Here is a 21,141-nt window from a genome sequence, read left to right on the forward strand (position 1 = left end):
AAGGGATGGGGTACTTCACAACCTCTGCTCTCTCTCTCTCTCTCTCTCTCTCATTTTTGATAGGGGTCAAAGGGGAGGTTGATGGGATGGGGTAACTTCACAACCTTTGCTCTCTCTCTCTCTCTCTCTCTCTCTCTCTCTCTCTCTCTCTCTCTCTCTCTCTCTCATTTTTGACAAGGATTCGTTAATGCTATAGGGAGGACGTTACAGGGCGTACATGCTTGCTATAGTAATGCAAGAGAAGAAAAAACATCAATTGGGTCTAGAGGAGGGGGAGGGATGTAGGCTTGCGTGTGGGAAGGTATGCAAAATGAGGGTTCCACAAGAAACGAGATTCAAACATAAGCCTAAGCTTAAACCTTTATTGTCTTAGGGCATTAATAACACAATTTGGGTGAATAGGTACATAGCACAATTTGGGTGAATAGAAAAAGAGAGCATGCTTTTTTGAATATGCAACAAAAGTGGGATTTCTCAAGGCGAAATGCGGATTTCTAGTTTTCACTGATGTGAAGGTCCTTAACTGACCAGATCTTGAGCCGAGGGGGGTTTCACACACGTTCGCCGACATGGGAGGCCTTGCCAGGTGGCAAAAGGTGATTTCACATTGTTTGACTTCAGACTGTCCGCATACACCTTCCATGATGGCCCACCTCAAATGCTAACTTGGATGGCGCTAGGCAAGTAATTCCTCCATAAACTACTTAGTCGACCTATTAGTGAAGATGACGGAGGACAATGTCCGGCAAAATCCCAGGCGGACGGCTTTCACATCCGCCGGCCAGTTGTGAACCGGCGGGCAGCAAAATTGACGGCTCTAGTGTCTTGATGCCGTATTTGTAGGCTCCCATTGCAACAGAAGGAAGTGCAAGAAGCGAGGCAGGAAGTCATGACCTCGGCTCCCTTCTCCTACATCACCGCAGCTGAGCTCGTGCGCTTGCAGCCCTCGTCAAAGCTCGCCATCATCGATGTCAGGTGAATAAGGTCCCTTCCTTCGAAGCTACCTAGGTAGATACCCTTTTTTTTTTCTTTCGCTGATACGCGGCTACCTAGGTAGATACTAGGAGCCAGTTGTTTTTTCTTCATCTGGGGATGAACCAAAACTTAATGTTCAATGTCTTGTTTGCTAATGCAAGGCTAACAAAGGGTCAGATCACAGCAATTTTGATGTAGCAACGAGCTTGAAGCTAATCGTCATGACTGTACCAAACGTGTAAGAAGGCTGGATAGGAAATAAAATCATCCTGGAACTGGCATCTGTGGGCTGTGCAATGCTTGAGCTCGCTGCTTACTTTGATAGTGAAGACGAGAGTGTTGGGAAGTGTCTGTGGCTGAGCCCAGGCAGTTCCAGATCCATGCCACAACTGGGCCTGTTCACATTCTGTGAGCTGGTGGGGCCTGCTCAAATAGACCCTGACAGACCGGCTTCTTACTTGCCTGGCCATGGCATGTGAACATCCGCAGGGCACTTTTTGGTTGCTGGTGCCCTTGGCAGAGGATGCCCAACTGTAAATCGGCCATCTTCATCTGTGTGCCGGCAATCTTGTCTGCAGATTGCAACTGATGTGGAGGTGAGGTTTTTCACACAAATTGGCATTAGATGACTTCTTCTGACACATTGTCTAGCCAATAAAGTCAGCAGTCTAGGAAGGAAGGATGACAGGTTTCCAACCTGTTTTCAAGTCTAGGTGGAGGGGATGTCGTGTGCACAACCGTGGACATGGATAACCTCATCATTAGTCCTGGATTTGACAACGATTAAGGAGATATTTAGAGTGAATTTTGCAACCCAATAGGCTCCCGAATGGTTCAAGACATACACCCATATATGGGACACCTTTCGTATCATTTGCATAGAGTGTATCTACCGTGTGCAGCACACACACAAGACTAGCTTCGAGGCTTGGGGTAGCTTGGAGCTAGGCAGGCAGATTGGCGAGCTGGGCTAGGGATGGACTGATAGGCAGGCACCCATGTGTGGACACCCAGTGAGACCGGCCAAGAGCCTATAAAAGGGTGGCCAAGGTTAGTCAGTTAGTGAGAGACTTGCGAGGCTATGCGAGAGCTCTGCGGTCATGAGCCTAGATCTAGTGCAGACGTGCACCTGCTTCATGCACCCCAGGCCGGCAGTAGTCTAGAGGCCCACGAGGGTAGCTCCGTGGCGGTATGGGACATCATGGGGTAGAGACTGGTCGGTACGTCTAGCTAGTTAGCTCAGCTCGTGGCTCGGTGGGGACAGCTAGGTCTTGTGGGCTTTGTCCATGGCTGTCATGGTTGGGTGGTGAGTCAGGCCTGCACCCCCTTCACGATTTATGGCTTTGTTTTGTAGGTTTTGGGTCTTGTAGTAGGTTTGCCCTATGATGGAGGTTTGACAGTGGTATCAGAGCGTGTCTCGGAGTCTGGAGAGCGAGCAAGCTGGTAGGTAGGAAAAGAAAGAGGTCAAGAAGGGGTATGAGCTCGGCCACAATGCTGTTTTTCATGTTTACTACTGTTTTTTCAGATTTCAGCGTATTTTTTTTTTCTTGTATGCATCGTGGGGAAGAGAAGCTAGTGTTGTGGTCAAGAAGTCGGTAGTGAAGGGGGGGAAGGCAAGAGAAGGAAGCCTTGTAGGCTGTGCATGAGAGAGAGAGAGGATCGAGAATCTCTTTTTTTATTCTTGGTTCCTGTTGTAGGCATGTGGCATGCAGCCAGGGTGTGGCGCTTTTTTTAAAGCCTTTACGTTTTTTAAAGACTCCCCGTATTTTTTAGCCTTTTGAAGGACCTTATGCATGTTTTTTGAAGGTGGCCCTTACAAAAATAAAAATAAAATTCGCTTGACCTTTTCTTAAGTTCTAGCGTAGATTCGTTTTGAGAGCTACCCGCCTGGAAAAGAAAAGCGTAGTGTGGCCTTTCGCTCAACGTGGCAGGTTTAATAAAAAACGCAACCAGCGTGGCTAAAAAAAAGCGCATCCAGGGTGGCTGTTTAAAACCTCGCTTGGGCTTAAACCACGTTAGTGTGGCAACGTCAGCTTGCAAAAGAAAAAAAAACACCAGCATGAGTTTTCGCACAGGTGTTCTCGAGCAGGCTTCTTGCTGACTCTCTTTTTTTGTTCTTGGTGGCCGGTGATAGAATGTGTAGCGGAAGAAGGGAAATTGGAAACACAGGAGAGAGAGTGAGAGAGAGATGGAGAGGAAACACAGGTGAGAACCTGCTCTCAACATCATCACCAAAAGGAATACATGTCCCGAGCAAGAGGCGAGAACCTCGTATGTGAGGGACTGCAGCTAGACAAGCTAGGCAAGCAATGAATAATGAGGGAGGCATGCCGGCTATATATTTGCCTACATGAAGGCAGCCGACTGGAGATAAGATGCCTCCACAACTGGGAAAATATCCAGGACCATAAAATGGGAATAAAATATGGGTAAAATATATGTGAGAGGTGACCAGTCCCTCAGGCTAACATGGTCAGTCTTAAAGGCTAAAATAGGACACCAAATAGGAAGCCAGCAAGTAGGGGATGATGTCTAACAGCCTTGACCCTATGAATCTTTAGCACCCTTCGTGCTCAGAGGCTTTCGGGAGCTTTTGTTTCTCGAAGACTTAGTTTGCTCCTCGCCTCTTCTCTTCTGGGATGTCGACCCAAGAATCAGATATGGAGCCCGCTCTCGAACACAAAGCCCTGCCGGCTCTTGAGGCCGTCGATGGCTGTCTTTTTGAAGATTTCGTGACTAAATTTGATTTTTGGGAGTTTAAAGTCACTTTCGAGACTTCTTTCGCGGAGCATCAGGCACAGGTCGCTCTGCAGATGTAGACTTTGCAGAATTCCATCTCTTTATTGGCCCTACTCTGTCTACTCTCTCGGGCATGAATACCTTGGCGTCTGCTTTAGGTCCCAGCATAACTCCGAAGCAGTTCGGAGCGAGCAAAAGCAAGGTACCAAGGAGATTGTGGACACATGGTGACATAAGTGGTAGGTCCACTTCCAGTTTCATTCATATGGCAATGAAAAAAAGATTTAGTTAGCAGCAGGTTTCCTCTCGGGCAAGGCTTTACTCTAGTGGAAAGAACTCAGAACTAAATTGACAACCTGGGTGTAGTTTGAAGAAGTCTTTAAGAAGGAGTTCCTCAAGAAGGAGGATGACTACGATATAGTTGCTCAATTTGCCAGTTTGACCATGACCTTGTAGAATCTCACTTATGAGGTCTACCTCCAGAAATTTAGAGACTTGTAGATGAAAGCTACGAAGATGGATTCAACTACTCTTTTGGGTTTCTTCGTAGCAGGATTACCAGACTCGTACCGTTTACAGGTCAAGAATAACAACTGCAAAACTTCAAACGAGGCCATTTACTTAGCGTGTATTTACGATGATACGATGGTCTCTTCTAAAACCAAGACCGTAACCGAGTAGGGGAACAAGCGCAAAAAGTTGTTCTCTGCGCCGATAACTAGCATGATAGAAGGAAAGTCTACGGACCAACCTTCAAAGAATTCTAATTCAACTTCAACAAAGAAAAACTGTCTCCTCAAGGCTTTGAAGCTCAAGAAGGAAGGACATTGCTTCATCTGCGAAGAAAAAGGACACATGCGTAACGAGTGCCCGAAGAAGAAAGGTGCTAAGGCCAACGCAGGACCCAAGATAAAGGCAGCCAACCAGTTGTCTTTGACAGGTACTTCAGTCAATGTGCTTTCTTGCCCCAGTGTATGTTCCGATTGTCTGTTCAACTCTAAGATTTTCGGCTTGCACGATCTTCTTCGAGTTTATGGAGAAGTGGATGCAATATTTTAACAATCCTCCGCCTAGAGAAACTCTTCCCGAAACTATCTCTGAAAATCTGCCCAAATATGTCACATGCATCCCGCACTTGGATGCCACGTAGACATATCTGTACAGAAGGTGCAGAACCTGGGATGGAAAACTCGTCCCATGTGAGCCCACTCCGAAACGAGTCAGCCAGGGTTCCATTCCAGTCGTCCGAAGTCAAGTGTGCATTGTCCTGCACATGAAACAGTGCCAATCCGCGCTATGAGTCTCCCTCTGTAATGATGTCAGTGGTTCTATGTATCTGGTATGATACTGGCTGCCAGATCATTGTGTAGACAATTAGGGTTTGCATATAGGAAAGGGGCCACCCCATAGGGCTACCCCAAGGACAGATATGGGCGTGGGGGAGGTATAGAACCACCCCCATAGGGGCCAAGAAGGCCTTGGCTCTACCCACCAGCCATGGGATGGCCATGGAAGGGCCCTAGGACAGCCCTAGGGCTCCTGGACAGGCAGCCGACAAGGTAACTAGCCCCTAGGGGACTGTAGGCCAAGTGTGGGGCAGCCTGTTAGAAGTCATCTCCTGTCTTTATCTAGACACTAGGGCCTTGGTTGTGGGTGTGCCCGCCCTTGTAAGTGTTGTTCTCATTTTTGCTCACTCCCCGTATTTTTCCCCCATTTTTCTGTGGCTTGGGAGAGGTAGCCCTGTGGTGGCAGGGGACACTTGTCTTGGACGACTGCATCTGTGATTATTGGTGCTGGCCGACCGTGTGATCCAGGTCGTGGACACCTTTTCTGATGCTGGCCGACTAGTATTTTTTGCTAGTCGCGGTGGACATGCTCCTGTGTCGGTTGTCCTACAGCAGGCCGACTGCTGTTTGGGGGCCATACAGAATGGAACCACAGCCCTTGCCCCATTTGTATCATTATTCGGGATCTTCTTTGTGTATATAGAGCACAGTTACATGCCTCTATCTATCTCTCTCTCTCCCTCGTGCTGTTTTTCTGCATTGCGTTTGCTCGTGTGTTTCCAGATTTTGTCATCATCTCCGCCGCGTATTTTGACATGGTATTGTTAGAAGTCATCTCCTGTCCAGTTTTATACACCAGGGCCTTTGTTGTGGGTGTGCCCGCCCTTATGAGGTGTTTTATCATTTTTCCCCACTCTCCGCATTTTTTCCTTATTTTTCCCATTTTTTCTGTGGGTTGGGAGGCAGTTCTGAGTTGGCAGGAGCACTGAGTGGCTGGCCGACTGACCCACCAGCAGACAGGTGACTGGCCGACTGCCCAACAGCAGTCGTGGACCTCTGTACTGCTGTGGTTGACTGGATGTATGCAGTCGTGGGCTTCATTTAGTGCTGGCCGACTGATGCTGCAGTCGTGGAGCTTTCTTCAGCAGGCCGACTGCTCATCTGGGGGCATATAAATAGGCCCCCAGCTCCCATACCACTTGTGTATCATACCCGGGATCTTCTTGTGTATATCAGAGCAGAGTTACACGCCTATATCTCTCTCTCTCTCTTGTGTCCCAGATCTGGTCATCATCTCCGCTGCGTATTCTAACACGGTATCAGAGCCCTAGGCTCTAGATAGGTCTTGGGATTTGTGTGAGCAAGAGGGGGACTACTGTGTTGCTAATTGGTGGACTGTTTTGGGCTGATTGGGAACAGAAGGTGCAAGAGGAAGGCGGGCTGATTTGCTGGACAGCCACTTGCAGGTTTTAGTTCTTCTTTGTTCCCACCCACCCACCCTTTTCAGAGTACATCCCCGCAATGGCAGATCTGTTTGAGATGGCCGAGAGGCATGCGAAGATCCCGACACTCCCCACGTTCTCGGTGGACCGTCAGTTGGACGGGAGCAACTACGGCATATGGAAGGTTATGATGGAATCTGTTCTGGAGTCTTACGACCTCGTTGATTTCGTCGTTGTTGGTGTTCCACGGCCGGAAGTTGAGGAAGGGGAGTTACCATCGATCCGGAAGGACCGGGAGGCTCAGACACAGATGTGGGATCGTGTCAACGCCAGGGTCCGTTCATTTATCTTTCTCAACTGCACACCACAAGTAATCAATCATGTAAAGCATATGACGCTGGCCAGAGGTATATGGCAGCATTTGGCCTCACTTTACAACAGGGTATCGCCCATGAAGAGGATTTCCTTGGAAGTACAGATGCGGGTTATGAACCCTGCAAAATTGTCGACGATGCAGGAGCATATTAACAAGCTGCAGGCTATTCAGTAGGAAGTTCTTCAGGCTGGGAAGGAGATATCGTCAGAGGACATGGCCATAACGTTGCTGTCACACTTGCCCTCTTCGTACTCAGCATTTTACTCGTCTTTGATTACCAGTGGCAGGCTCAGCACCATCACATGGGAGGAGCTTGTGCCCATGGTCCTGGACCAGGAGGAACGATTCACGAACCCTCCTCAAGGTGGAGGTTCGGAGGCCTTAACTGGCCAACGGTCGAAAGGCCGTAACTCGGGCAAGGGGAAGGCTTCATCGGAGAAGTCTTCTGAGAAGATGTCCGTTTTACTGACCGCGAGAAACTAAAGGCAGAGAGGACCTGTAATGATTGTGGCGAGAAAGGCCACTATTGGAGGCAGTGTCCCAAGCGGAAGACCGAGAAGGATGAAGATTCCTCAGCAGCAATCATGAAGACTCTGGCTTTTGTGCACCTGGAGGTGGTGGACACTGATGTTTCATTTTCTTCAGGCAGGGAGGAGATTGGAGGACTCTCCGCAACGGATACTCGGGAGTGGATTCTCGATAGTGGTGCTTCCAGGCACATGACTCCTTCTCGTTCCGGTTTAGAGGATCTCTACAGGCTTTCTGGTCATATTCTTACTGGGGATACGTCCACTATCCCAGTTCACAGTGAGGGCAGGATGGAGATAGTTCCCGATGGCAGAGAGGGGAAGCATTCCTCCGAGGTATTGTATGTTCCGGCACTTGGTTTTCATCTGTTGTCAGTGCATCAGGTTTGCAAGACTGGCGTACGGGTGGAGTTTGATGAGCATTTTGTTGCTCTTCAAGACAAAGCAACATGCCAAGTGGTTTGGGAAGGCGGAGTGGAGAATGGAGTTTATAAGCTTTCAGCACTCTCTCTCCCAGGTCCTCAGGTTTGTGATGAGTGGCAGTCTGGTAATGGCCACTCAAGTGTGGATACGTTGCAGGTACAGGCTTTCCGGGACCAGATGGTTTATAGCTTACCAGTAGATAGCAGCAGTTGGCAGGAACTCTCCAGTACTGATGTTGGTAGTTCTTGTGTTCGTCAGTCAGAGGAAACTGAACAGGTAACTTATGCTTTGATGTCTCGTAGTATTCGGGACAAAGAACCTCCAGTAGTTGAGGATGTTCTTTCCACGGGGACCTTTCGGAAAGCCAGGCAGGTGGCAGTTGATTACTTGCAGGAGGTGCTTTGCACATTCTCTAGGCTTTGTGGTTCCGGATTCAGAGGGGGTGGTTAACAGGTTTCAGAAGGCCTTGCGTGGTCTACAGCGCGTTTCTAGGACTTGGCTTTCCACCGTAACAGGTGTTGATCCTTGTGAGCAGTGTGATGTCTCTTTGACTTAGAAGCAGAATGGTTCATTGATTTGGTTGATGGATACCAGATTGGACGGGAGCTTCCTGATGAGGCAGTTGAGTTCATGGTTGCAGATGACTCTTTGGGATGGAGGATTGCGTATCTTCTGGTTTCTGCAGCATGTGAAGGATCTTGGTCTCTTTTACACAAGAGGGGGATTGATGGATGGAGTCCGACTCCACGGTTGGAGTGACTTAGATTGGGGAGGAGATCCAGAAACGAGGAGATCTACTTCAGGCCCAGGAGCAGTTTTATGGAGGAGTAAGAGGCAGTCATCTTTTGCCTTGTCATCGACAGAGGCAGAGTACCGGGCTGCTTGTGATGCTGTTTGTGAGGTGGTGAGGTTGCATGGCAAGACTGGGCTTCCGCTGGAGGAACCCACGGTTATCCAGAGGCACTTTGTTCGTGAACAGATCGTTGCTGATGACATCTTGCTAGAGTTCTTTTCACGGAGGATAGTACGGTGGACCTCTTCACGAAGTCACTATCTCAGGATTTGCTCAGGCAGCACCCCAGCTCCCTGTGGTTGGTTTCACAGCCAGAAGCTGAGAGGGGGTGTTAGAAGTCATCTCCTGTCTTTATCTAGACACCAGGGCCTTTGTTGTGGGTGTGCCCGCCCTTGTAGGTGTTCTCATTTTTTCTCACTCCCCGTATTTTTCCCCCATTTTTTCCCATTTTTCTGTGGCTTGGGAGGTAGCCCTGTGGTGTTGGCAGGAGGACACTTGTCTTGGCCGATTGCATCTGTGATTATTGGTGGTGGCTGACTGTGTGATACAAGTCGTGGACACCTTTTCTGATGCTGGTTGACAGTTCACACCTGGCCGACTAGTATTTTTGGCTAGTCGTGGTGGACATGCTCCTGTCGGCTGTGCTACAGCAGGCCGACTGTTGTTTGGGGGCCATATAAAATGGCCCCACAGCCCTTGCCACATTTGTATCATTATTCAGGATCTTCTTTGTGTATATAGAGCGGAGTTACACGCCTCTATCTCTAACTCTCTCTCTTGTGCTGTTTTTCTGCATTGCGTTTGCTTGTGTTTCTAGATTTTGTCATCATCTCCGCTGCGTATTCTGACACAGCCCACATAGGCAGCCCAACATCCATTAGTTTATGTGCATGGTGGCCAGCACCCTTAAGTGATGCGCAGATTTTTACCGCATTTATTGCTGAATATTCTAGTCGTGGAGCAATTTTCAGGCAGCCGACTGGTTTTAAACCAGCCGACTAGCATCCCTGAAGGGTATAAATACCCATTGCTTGGTTCAGTCCATTCATCTCATAATTCACCAAGTGCTGACGCTGAACAAAGGGCTAGGACAGCCAAGGACAAGCTAACGCAAAAGGGGTGGAGGATTGAAGGTCAAGGGCAGAGATCTATCTCAACCAAGAAGGTTCAGGTTCAATCTTTTATTTCAGTTTTGCATCATTCTAATAAAAGCAAATACACCATTCGTGGTGGGGGCCCTACAGAGGGTATTCGGGACCCAATACTATGTCCTCTTCTCCCTCTCTCTCTCTCTCTATTTTTCTGCACATCTATATTCAGTTTTGTGTGTTAATTTCGCCGCGACAAGTGTGCTGTTTTTCTGAGCATTGAAGTTACTGATCTCCACCGAAGCTTCCGCATGTTATAGTGGTATTAGAGCCTACTTCAAGTGTAAAGATTCAGCAAGAAACCAGGAATTTTTTCTCGCTCGTGTGGTTGGTTTTCCAACTCCGGTGGACCACCCCTTTCGGAGTGACTCCTGTCCCTCGAAGGACAGTTGGTTTTCAGCCTCTAGAAGTCACCCGCACACATAGTGGGTGGTTAGATTGCGCTTCAGAAAGAAAGTGTGTTTTCCTGCTATGGCAAGCTTCGACGACGAGAGAGACCAAGAACCTTGGGACCAAAGTGTACCAAGCAGCACAGCCAGGGCATCAGGCATGAGTGTTACAGAGATGTTCCAACAGATGATGTGAGCAATTGCAGACCAAACTACCAAGTTGGAAGAGCAAAAGGCGTAGATCCTGGCTCTGGAGGAGCGCACCCATTCTCCAGCACCGCGTTTTCCATCTCCTCCCTCTCTTTCCGTATCTCAGATTCCAGATCCTCTACACAAGGACCATCTCGCAAGGTCACGACCGCAACCGAGTTCGATGCTTGAGTTGCAGATGCGTGCATTGGAGATCTGACAACGCGAAGACGAAGCCATGCGACGCGTGGAACATGAGCGTTACCTTGCAGCTTTGGATGCCAGATTGATACCAGCGGCTTCCTCGAATCATTTTCTGGAGAAAATGAACTTCAGTAAGTATAATGGTAAACTCGATCCCACAACTCTTTATTCATGGTTGCATCAGTTTGAAGCTTACTTTGCCACAGTTAGAAAGAATGAGACTGACAGAGTGATCTTAGCCAGTTGGTTCTTGGAAGGTGAGGCCATTCCTTGGTGGACCCAGTGGGCTTATGCCCACACCAGATGTTACGTGCATCCCGCACTTGGATGCCACGTAGACATATCTGTACAGAAGGTGCAGGACTTGGGATGGTGAACTCGTCCCATGTGAGCCCAGTCCGGGACAAGTCAGCCAGGGATCCATCTTAGTCGTCCGAGGTCAGGTGTGCATTGTCCTGCACAAGAGGACAAGGTTAGGTGTGCACTGTCCTACACATGAAACAGTGCCAGTCCGCGTTGTGAGTCTCCCTCTGGAATGATGTCAGTGATTCTGTGTATCTGGTATGGTACCGGATGCCAGATCACTGTGTAGTTAGTTAGGGTTTGCTTTTAGAACAAGGGGCCAGCCCATAGGGCTACCCCAAGTCGTAGTGTGGGCATCCCATGAGGGCCAAGGCTGTAGGACAGCCCTAGGGGCAGGCCAGGGGTAGCCGACTGGTTATCCAGCCCTAGGAGGGGTGTAGGGCAAGTATGGGGCAGCCCATACAGGCTGCCCAGTCCCCAAACAGCCTAGAAAAGGTGCCCAAACCTGGCTTAAAGCAGGCGCCTGATGCCCAACCATCTAGGGAATGATGCGCAGTTTTTTATGTGATTTTTCCAGCATTTAATGCTGATTATCAGTCGTGGGACAAATCAGGGCTGGCCGACTCGACTTAAGCTGGCCGACTGCCCTTTGTGGAGTAGTATAAATAGAGAAGCCCACAATCCCATTGTTTCATCTCATTTTTCACCAAGAGCCAAGGCAAACAAGGGCTAGACAAGCCAAGGAGTTGCTAAAGCAAAGGGGTGAAGGACTGCAGGTCAAGGGTAGAGTTTTCTCAACCAAGAAAGGTCAAGATTTCTGTATTTTCTTTTCAGATTTACATCATTCTAATAAAGCAAATACACCATCCGTGTGGTGGGGGCCCTACAGAGGGTATTTGGTGTTAGCACTTTCATCCCCAGTTTCTGCTCTTTTATGGTGCCCATTTGGTCCCCTTTTGTATGGCCCTTGCTTGTGGGCTGGCCACCCCTTTTTACTATTTTTCTCGGATTTCTCCCAGCCATTCTGACATTTTTCCAGTCGGCCATGTCCAACAGCTCCAGTTGGCCTGTTTATGAGCTGCAGTCGGCCAGCACTTCCCCACTATAAATAGTGGGTGTTGGCCTCTCATTTCTCATTTTCAGTCTTGTACATATTTTGCTCCCTCACTTATGAGACTATCTGTGTCTCTTGCTTGGGACTGTTTTGGTTCAGTATATTCAGCATAGTTTGTTCCATATCTCTCTCTCTCTTGCACTCTCTGTACAACACATTCTAGTGCCACTCTGCTTCCGCTCTGTGCACTCTTTCATGGTATCATCGCTCCTGGTTAGCAACCTTTCTGCTGCCCCAGATTCAGCCCTGTTTTCAGCACCTACTCCTCTGCGTTTTCTTCCAGATTCATAGCTTTTGCTGCTGCGTTTTCTGGACAGCACCCTGCTGGTCGCTTTTCCTTCAGATTGGCTTCACCAATTCAGCCATCTGGCTCTTGTTGATCAGCGTTTCATTGCCCACTTGGAGATTGGACTGCAGGCGGCCTGTTTTCTACAGGACAACACTTGTTCACTGCTGCGTTTTCCTCTCCAGTGGCCCTTTCCCTTTGCAAAGGGGGCTTGTGGTGTTGCAGGCTTTGGTGGCACTCTTGGTACCTGTGGAGGACACCTTTTCTTCAGAGTTTGTGCATTTCTTGAGATTGAGCCCAAGCTTTTGTGATGGTTGCTCCCACTTCTCTTCATATGTTTGCTGAGTCTGCCAAGTTGGATGGTTCCAACTACACCATATGGAAGGTGAAGGTGAAATCGGCCTTGCGTGGCGTGGATCTCTGGGATTGGCTTGTTACACCGGCCAATGCCACCCCTCCCACCCTTGCTTCCGGCGGTGTGACTCAGACACAGATTGATATTTGGCAGTTGAATGATCGACGTGTTTTCTCCTTCCTGATGTTGAACTGTCAGGATGCTGTTCTCTCTCACGTGCGTACAGCAGATGCTCAGCGTCTTTATGATCCTCAGGCCGGTAAAGTTGTTGTGAGCCGTGATGTGGTGTTCGACGAGACTCCTACATCTTCAGAGTGGGGTGGTGAGCTTCTTCTTCGTGCACCTCCTCCTCCTCCCGCTGTTGTTGTTACACCTCCAACTGAGGATACTCAGTCAGATGATGATGACCCTGGTCCTCCTCCGGCGAGTTCGAGCAGATCTGTACCTGGTTGGTATTATCAGACAATTCGTGACTTTGGGTTACGTGAGCTTCCTTCTGCTCCTCCGCCTGGTTCTCTTCGGCGTTCTTCCAAAGTTACACGGAAACAAATTCATGAGGGCAACATGTTTGTTAATTATGCTCTTATGTCTACAATCATTAATGGTCCTTCTCATCCCACTTCTGCAGACGAGGCTCTTTCACATGAGTCTTGGCGTCATGCTATGCAGACAGAGCTGAATGCTATCGAACGGAATGGCACTTGGATTTTGGTGCCTCGGCCTCTGCAGCGTAAGGTGATTGGTGTGCGTTGGATTTTCAAATCAAAGTTCCGAGCTGATGGCAGCTTGGACAAGCACAAGGCGAGGTTGGTTGCCGGGGGTTATGCTCAGCGCCTTGGTGTCAACTTCGATGAGACCTTCGCTCCGACGGCCCGGATGACTACCATTCGCACCGTTCTGGCACTTGCAGGACATCATATATGGCCCGTTTTCCAGATGGACGTCAAGTCGGCTTTCTTGAATGGAGAGCTTACACAGGAGGTTTATATTGATCAACCGCCAGGATTTGTTGTTCTGGGCAAACAGGATCATGTGTATCGGCTGAAGAAGGCTTTATATGGTCTAAAGCAGGCTCTGCGGGCTTGGTACCAGCAGATTGATGAGTTCTTTCAGAAGCTCGGCCTGCACCGTTCTCATGTAGATTCGAACCTTTATGGTACCAGCGGATAGATGAGTTCTTTCAGAAGCTCGGCTTGCGCCGTTCTCATGCAGATTCGTACCTTTATATCCTCCTTGAGAGGGGGTTGATTGTGGTCTATGTTGATGACCTCATCTTTACAGGTTCTTATTCTGTGCGGATCCGTTCTGTTATGGATGCTTTGGAGACAGAGTTTGAGATGACGGATTTTGGCCTCTTGCATTATTTTCTTGGCCTTGAGATTTGGCAGAACTCGAAGGGCATTTTCTTCTCTCAGCAGAAGTACACTCGGGAGATTCTCGACAGATTTCAGATGACAAGGTGCAAACCACTATCTTCTCCTATTGGATATTGGTGAGAAGCTTTCTTCACTTGATGCTTCTCCAGGGACAATATCGGGTTCTCGTCAGTTGTTTGGTATGGTTGACCTACTCCCGATTGGACATATGCTTCACAGTCAGTTTATTGAGTTCCTTCTCATCCAAACCCTGTCAGTAGCATTGGCGGTGTGCTCTCAGAGTTCTTCGGTACTTGCGTGGCACTCTGGATTTTGGCATCTTTTATGGCCAAGGACGCACTCTTGTTGGATGGTCTGACTCAGACTGGGCTGGAGATCTAGATACACGGCGTTCGACCACTGGTTGTGTTTTTTCACTTGGGTCTGGAGCCATTTCTTGGAGCAGTAAAAAGCAGCCTATTGTGGCGCTTTCCTCTACTAAGGCGAAGTACCGTGCAGTTTGTATGTGGGGCGATATGGTTGCGGAGATTATTGGAGGAGCTCCGCTGTCCTCCTACCGGATATACTCTTCTTTGGTGTGACAATTAGAGTTGCATCGCCATCGCCAAGAACCCTGTGTTTCATGCTCGTACGAAACACATTGAGATTCAGTATCACTATGTTCGTGAACGGGTTCTTGCTGGAGATTTGTGTTTGGAGTATTGTCCTTCCGCGGAGAATGCTGTAGATTTGTTCACCAAGCCAGTTTCTCAGGCTTCCTTGGCTCCTCATCTTCGGATTCTCGGAGTTTGTTCAACATCTGGTGCTGAGAGGGGGTGTTAGCACTTTCATCCCCAGTTTCTGCTCTTTTATGGTGCCCATTTGGTCCCCTTTTGTATGGCCCTTGCTTGTGGGCTGGCCACCCCTTTTTACTATTTTTCTGGGATTTCTCCCAGCCATTCTGGCATTTTTCCAGTCGGCCATGTCCAACAGCTCCAGTCGGCCTGTTTATGAGCTCCAGTTGGCCAGCACTTCCCCACTATAAATAGTGGATGTTGGCCTCTCATTTCTCATTTTCAGTCTTGTACTATCTGTGTCTCTTGCTTGGGACTGTTTTGGTTCAGTATATTCAGCATAGTTTGCTCCATATCTCTCTCTCTCTTGCACTCTCTGTTCAGCACATTCTAGTGCCACTCTGCTTCCGCTATGTGCACTCTTTCATGGTATCATCGCTCCCGGTTAGCAACCTTTCTGCTGCCCCAGATTCAGCCCTGTTTTCAGCACCTACTCCTCTGCGTTTTCTTCCAGATTCATAGCTTTTGCTGTTGCGTTTTCTGGACACCACCCTGCTGGTCGCTTTTCCTTCAGATTGGCTTCACCAATTCAGCCATCTGGCTCTTGTTGATCAGCGTTTCATTGCCCACTTGGAGATTGGACTGCAGGCGGCCTGTTTTCTACAGGACAGCACTTGTTCACTGCTGCGTTTTCCTCTCCAGTGGCCCTTTCCCTTTGCAGAGGGGGCTTGTGGTGTTGCAGGCTTTGGTGGCACTCTTGGTACCTATGGAGGACACCTTTTCTTCAGAGTTTGTGCATGTTTTACATGCGGTTAGAAGGGCCATTTGGTTGCCCGAAGGCCAGGAGCAAGGGAGCTCATTTGACCCAAGTAACAGGTAACGCTCAAGTTTCTACTGTTGATACTATTATTTTAGGTCAAAGTGCTTGCATGGAATGTACTTTTAATATGGCAGTTTTCAGCCCTACCGACCTGATATGTACGTACGGGTCGGCGTTAGTAGACGAGACTCTACACATCCTTTTTGACCCTGGTAGGACTACCAACTTCATTAATGCTAAACTTGTGCAGAAGCTAGGAGTGAAGATGCAACCAAGTGATCACGTGTATTGTGTGAACTTGTTAATGGGACATGGAGAGATATAGGACAAGCACGTGTCTCAATTACCGATATCTATTCAGAGTTTTATAGAGTCCCTAGATTTTTTTATTATTAATCTAGATAGGGTCGATGTTATACTAGGGAAAGAGTGGTTTTATAGTCATGACGTCCATGTAGATTGGAAGGGTCGTATTGTGTCCTTTGTAATGGAAGATGCTCTAGTATGTTTGAAGGGTGATTTTGCAATCTCATCCTCTATTTTGTAAATTCAGCATATAATATTTTGCGAGCATGGCGGTCTGTTGTATGTGGACGGAGACAGATTCGTGGAGTGATACTAGGCACAGTCGATGTTGGCAGAAGTGACCTGCTTGAGGTTGAATGTGGTGGGGCTCAGATCAGGAAGGTTCATAGAGTGCCACTTTGGAGAGGGTCTAGCAAAGAGCAAGCACTGATGCGACAGTGGGCAGTGAATGTGCCACTTCACTGGAACAACTAGCGAATGCGTAATTTGATGGGAGGAGCTGACGTGTCAAACCAGATGCAGAAGGATGAAGTTAACATTGCATAGCTCTGGCTGGTGCAGTTTTTGGAGGTTCAAGACTTTGAAGGAAGCCATGCAGGCGTCATGTTCTTCTGCGCGTATAGCCACAGTTCGAAGAAGGACATCCACCACTCGAAGAAGGATAGGCACAGCCCGCAGCTCTAAGAAGACCTGGTGTTGGCGTGGAGCTTAAATAGCCCACTCAATTTAGCAAAGCATGGGGGGTAGGTCATAGGCGCTCAGCAGCAGTAGCAAAAAACCCTAAAATCTGTGCCTTGCGCAATGAGCCAGAGGCAAGCCTGCAGCACAGTGAATGCCAGATTGATACAATGTTAGAGACGTCACAAAGGAGGTGCTCTTGAGAAGCAAGCCTGGTGCTCTGATACCAATTGAAGGTGCAGGGTTTGTAGCAGCCTAGATATGGAGGCTTGAACTCCATGTCGGAGAGAGAGAGTTAGAGAGAGACAAATAATGCTCAAGACAATGATGGCCACGAACCCAATTGGATTTGATGAGATTGATAATATGAAGTACAACTTTCAACGTATCAAATCCTTTGACTCTTATTTAATGCACCCTTATCCATATAAGGGTGGGTTCATACACAATGACACACCTACACACATCTAAGCCTTTTGAGGGGCTGTTCACACACAGGGAGGCACCGATATATCCCAACAATAAGTGTCTGTTATGGTCAAAGCACTCGAGGCATTCCATGCAATGAAGAAAGTTCTCTAAGTCTTCGGTTCTCAAGTTGGTTTCATGGGATGATCCTTTTGAGGTGATTACCGATGCCAGCAATTTAGCCCGCTGCTGGCAAGAACTATCCTCCAATAGAAAGGGCGCCTAGTGGCTTAATATAGTTGGAAATTGAATGACGTAAAGAAGAATTATTTGGTATATAACCAAGAGTTATTGGGGGTGATGACGGCTCTTAAGCATTGCCTTTCCTTTATGGGAGGGAATTCATAGTCAAGAAGGATCATCAGGCACTTAAATGGCTACAAGCCATGCCTAGTGTCCAATGGAGTGTCAGACAAGCGAGGTGAGGAATCAGATTTTCCAGCAATTTCGAGGTATCATTGAATACATCATTTTCCATTATCGATGCTCTAAGTCGCAAAGGTAGGTACCATTCAAACTCTGCAGGAATCCATTGTGCTCAAGATATAGGGAAAGGATTTAGACAATATGTAGGAGGATTTTTTGGAGGCACTTAGTTAGAAGCGGGTCACTATACCATCCAGAAAGACTGGTTGTTCTACAAGAATCGGCTGTGAATACTAAAGGAAAAGTGACATGCACTTCTTCACGAATTCCATGACTCTCTTGTCAGAGGTCATCGTGGTATCTACAATACATTAGAGAAGCTAGAGCGTTTATTTTATTGGCCAAAAATGTGGAGGGATGTCTATCAACATGTTCAGTCATGTCAGATTTGCCAAAAGGTTTAAGGTTCCTCGTACGAAGCATGGAGGGTTGCTATAGCCTTTGCCAGTTCGAGAAGGACCTTTCCAAGATATTAGCATGGATTTTGTGGGATCCCTTCCGGCAACATTTGGATCCAAAAACACACAATGCATGATGATTGTTGACTACTTCAATAAGTTTTGCATGTTCATTCTGTGCAAGCAAATGGCCATAGCAGAATATATCGTTTGCTTGTTTCTTCACCTTTGGTACTCCATCTGTGGTTTGCCAAGGATAATTACATCTGACAGGGACTCCAGGTTTACTTCACATTTTTGGAGAGCATTGTTCGACAACTTTGGGACCAAGTTACAGTTGTCCAACACATTCCATCCACAAGCAGATGGCCAAACATAAATATACAATCAGCTAGCATTTCAAGTTGTATTGCCATGATCAGTAGTTGAAGTGGGAGCATTTATCTTTCTTTGGTAGAGGCAATCCTGAAAGATACTCATTCACCTAGTATTGGTTGGACTCCTTATGAGACAGCTTTTGGCCGTTGTTTCTCATCACTTCTTACAAGGATGGTGTCGCCTTCCTTGGAAGCCAACAAGACCACAAACATTTTTAAAAATCATTGAGTCAGTGAAGGAGCGCCTCGCCAAAGCTCAAGAAGCATACTCTAGGCAAGCCAACAAGTCTAGAAGAGATGTTAACTACAAAGAAGGGGATTGGGTGTATCTCCGGATCATGAAGCAGAGATTGAAGCTAGTGGACAAGCGTTGTCCCAAAATCTCTTTTCAAAGCTTTGGCCCTTTTTTGATCATAAAAAAAAATCAGTGATGTCTCCTTGAAGCTCAAGCTACTAGATAGTTGGACTATGCACAGCATCTCCCATGATTCTCGGTTGAAGCTCTATGTCGGACCAGCATTGCAGGTGGTCTCAGATGAGCAACAGCTTGAGATGGTTGATGAAGCCGAAGTCATGGAGCCTGAACAGATTCTACTCCATAGATAAAAGCATGGTTCTGGTCATAGACAAAGACAGTTCTACACGAAGTTCTAGGACCGAGGCATTCACAAAGCCTGAATTTGAGAGGTATGCCACATGCATCTTGCATTGTGGTGCTATGTGACGCAGTGGCTGAGCATTCAATGTAACATTTTACATCATTAGTACTCTTTTTAGGAACAAGTATGTTGTGGCCCCATTGTCTGAGACATGTCAGGCACGAGCTATGTAGGTCAGTCTCCCAACCTTAGGTGTAAGGCTCAAGTTGATGGAAAGGTTGCCAACATGTTTGGCTTGGATGATGAAATACAATGATTGTTAATGCCAATTCTCATCTTTGTTCCATCCCCTTTCAATGTGAGTGTAGTGATGGAGAGTTAGCTTGTCTATGATGTGCATCATGGCATCATAAAACTCCGTAAACCCATTTGGAGAACACGCATTTAGGTCATCTGAGGATTAGGGCATGTTAGTCAGTCTATTAGTTGCATAACCCAAGGCATATTAAAGCATGTAAGCCTAGTTCCATGGGCCATCCAGGACATGGGGCGGCTAGACCCTCATGGTGGATGTGTGGGCACAGGTGCCTCTCAGGATTGCCGGCTGGTGCTGCCATCTTGTGTCTAGAAGAAGCTAGTAATGGTCCACTGTGAGGTGTCCCCAAGCTGGGCTTCGCTCGCTCTGAAGAGTGACCCTCGGTGCTGCCTGAGCTCCATGAGGTATAATCCTAGGCAGTGCTCATTGAGGAAGTCAACTATTGCAAATGCCCTGTACTCAAAGAGACCTGGGGACGTTTCATTCTCTCTTCCGAGAGGGGTTCAGTCCACTGTCCAGGTATGTAGTGCTCCTCCGTCTCGACTTCTGTGAGCAGGGTCGACGGATCCTGTCCTCTCTGGCAATGCCCTTAGCTCTCCCTGTCTCCACTCCAAGGCGGTGGGATGAGACGTCCAATCACAATCTGCATGGCTTATGACGTGTGCTTGTGCAAGTATCTCGGCCTTTGGATGAATTTGTCCAATGTGATCTCAAGAAGCGATCTCTGTAGAACTGTATCTGTGGTTTTTTTTTTTTTTTTGGGGGGGGGGGGGGGGTGGTGTTGGGCCAAGCCATGTAGTTTGGTTGTGTAGGCTAGGGAGATCTGACCGGATGATCCGATTGGTATTCTGAGGAGTGGGGGAGGAATGGGGGTGTCTGAACTCTACTGAAATGGTGGGAGACAATCCATCTGGAGTCCCAACTAGTGACCCTAGCATACCATACAGAGAGATACAATGATGACAATGAAAGCATTAACGTCCACAGAGGCCAAATATGGCCCATAGGACCAAAACAGCAGTACAAAACCATGATTTGTCAGATCGAACTAAGTGTGTGTGAGAGGAAAACTGTGCACTGATTTAAATTCTGTTTCAAACTTAGGGATGAAGAACGAAGTTATGATGGGCACATTGCAGGCTCTTGGCACTTTGCAAGTGACACATTTGGTGAGCAACTCCCAGATTTAGTGGGAAAACTCCAAGGCCAGCAGACTGTGGTTTTTCACTGTGCCAAAAGCCAGGTTGGTGCTAATGCTTCATCTATCTCTCTGTGTGATTTGTGAAACATAAGGGCTGTATTCACTCGGTCTCTCTCTACTTTTTCAGGTTAGAGGACCAACCTGTGCCTTGAGATTAGTGGAGCACATCTCAACTTTGTCATCTAACAAAGAAATCAATAATTTCCCAAAGGTTTATGTTCTTGAGAGAGGCTTCAATGGTTGGGCAGGTGCAGGCCATCCTGTTTGTCGATGCTCAGAGACTTCTTGCAAGGGCTGTTGATCTTATGGGGTCTTTACAGCAAATTTCTATGAACAGAACATCTACTTCATAGCCAGTTGAAAGGCGCCAACTGTAATCTTTTCAGTGAGACTAGCCACATAGAAGAGCTAGCCTCTCATCCTAAAACTAGTAAATCAGAAAATAAGCTGTAAGTGGAGAAAGTGATGCCTGTCGTGACTTCTATCTCAATATGGTAAAAATTTGAAAAATCATTTGTGTACGATTGTTGAGTATCAAAGGTAATAACGAAGGTCAATTTTTTGCTGCATATATGTTTTCTACACATAGGTATTTGCAAAGAGTAGTGAAATGAGTAGGCTTGGATCATGTTGCTCCTTCCATTCAAGAATGAAAAATGAAAGAGTTCACCATGCAAGCCTTTTTGTGTGCCTAAAGAACCTCATATGAGAGTATAGATGAACGTTCAGGTATTGCACCTGCTGCAGGTTCTTGTGAAACAGCATCAACTCTCTTCGTCGATATGTAAAGTTGACAAACCTTTCTTCATACTTGAACCTAATTTTTGAACTAAGTAAATAGAACAGGTTTTCTA

The 21,141-nt window shown here is 47.5% G+C and overlaps 1 protein-coding gene across 1 annotated transcript; it reads left to right on the forward strand.

The window, feature by feature from the left end:
- Nucleotides 1–780: 780 nt before the first annotated feature.
- CDC25 (Rhodanese/Cell cycle control phosphatase superfamily protein) lies at nucleotides 781–20,856 on the forward strand. Its single transcript, XM_086821639.1, has 3 exons — nucleotides 781–975; nucleotides 20,191–20,329; nucleotides 20,415–20,856. The coding sequence occupies exons 1-3, from the start codon at nucleotides 890–892 to the stop codon at nucleotides 20,586–20,588; spliced, it is 399 nt and encodes a 132-aa protein (XP_086677765.1). The 5' UTR covers nucleotides 781–889; the 3' UTR covers nucleotides 20,589–20,856.
- Nucleotides 20,857–21,141: the final 285 nt, after the last annotated feature.

This window comes from Cibotium barometz, chromosome 27 (genome assembly GCF_041138505.1).
Source record: "Cibotium barometz isolate CiBa-2024 chromosome 27, ASM4113850v1, whole genome shotgun sequence".
In the NCBI taxonomy this organism is placed as follows: Eukaryota; Viridiplantae; Streptophyta; class Polypodiopsida; order Cyatheales; family Cibotiaceae; genus Cibotium; species Cibotium barometz.

What these genes read in the sequence shown, in the direction of transcription:
- CDC25 (XM_086821639.1), top strand. Translation starts at nt 890, where the DNA reads ATGACCTCGGCTCCCTTCTCCTACATCACCGCAGCTGAGCTCGTGCGC. An exon ending in CTCGCCATCATCGATGTCAG is followed by an intron (nt 976 to 20,190) that starts GTGAATAAGGTC and finishes TTTCAAACTTAG; the next exon opens with GGATGAAGAACGAAGTTATG. An exon ending in TTCACTGTGCCAAAAGCCAG is followed by an intron (nt 20,330 to 20,414) that starts GTTGGTGCTAAT and finishes CTACTTTTTCAG; the next exon opens with GTTAGAGGACCAACCTGTGC.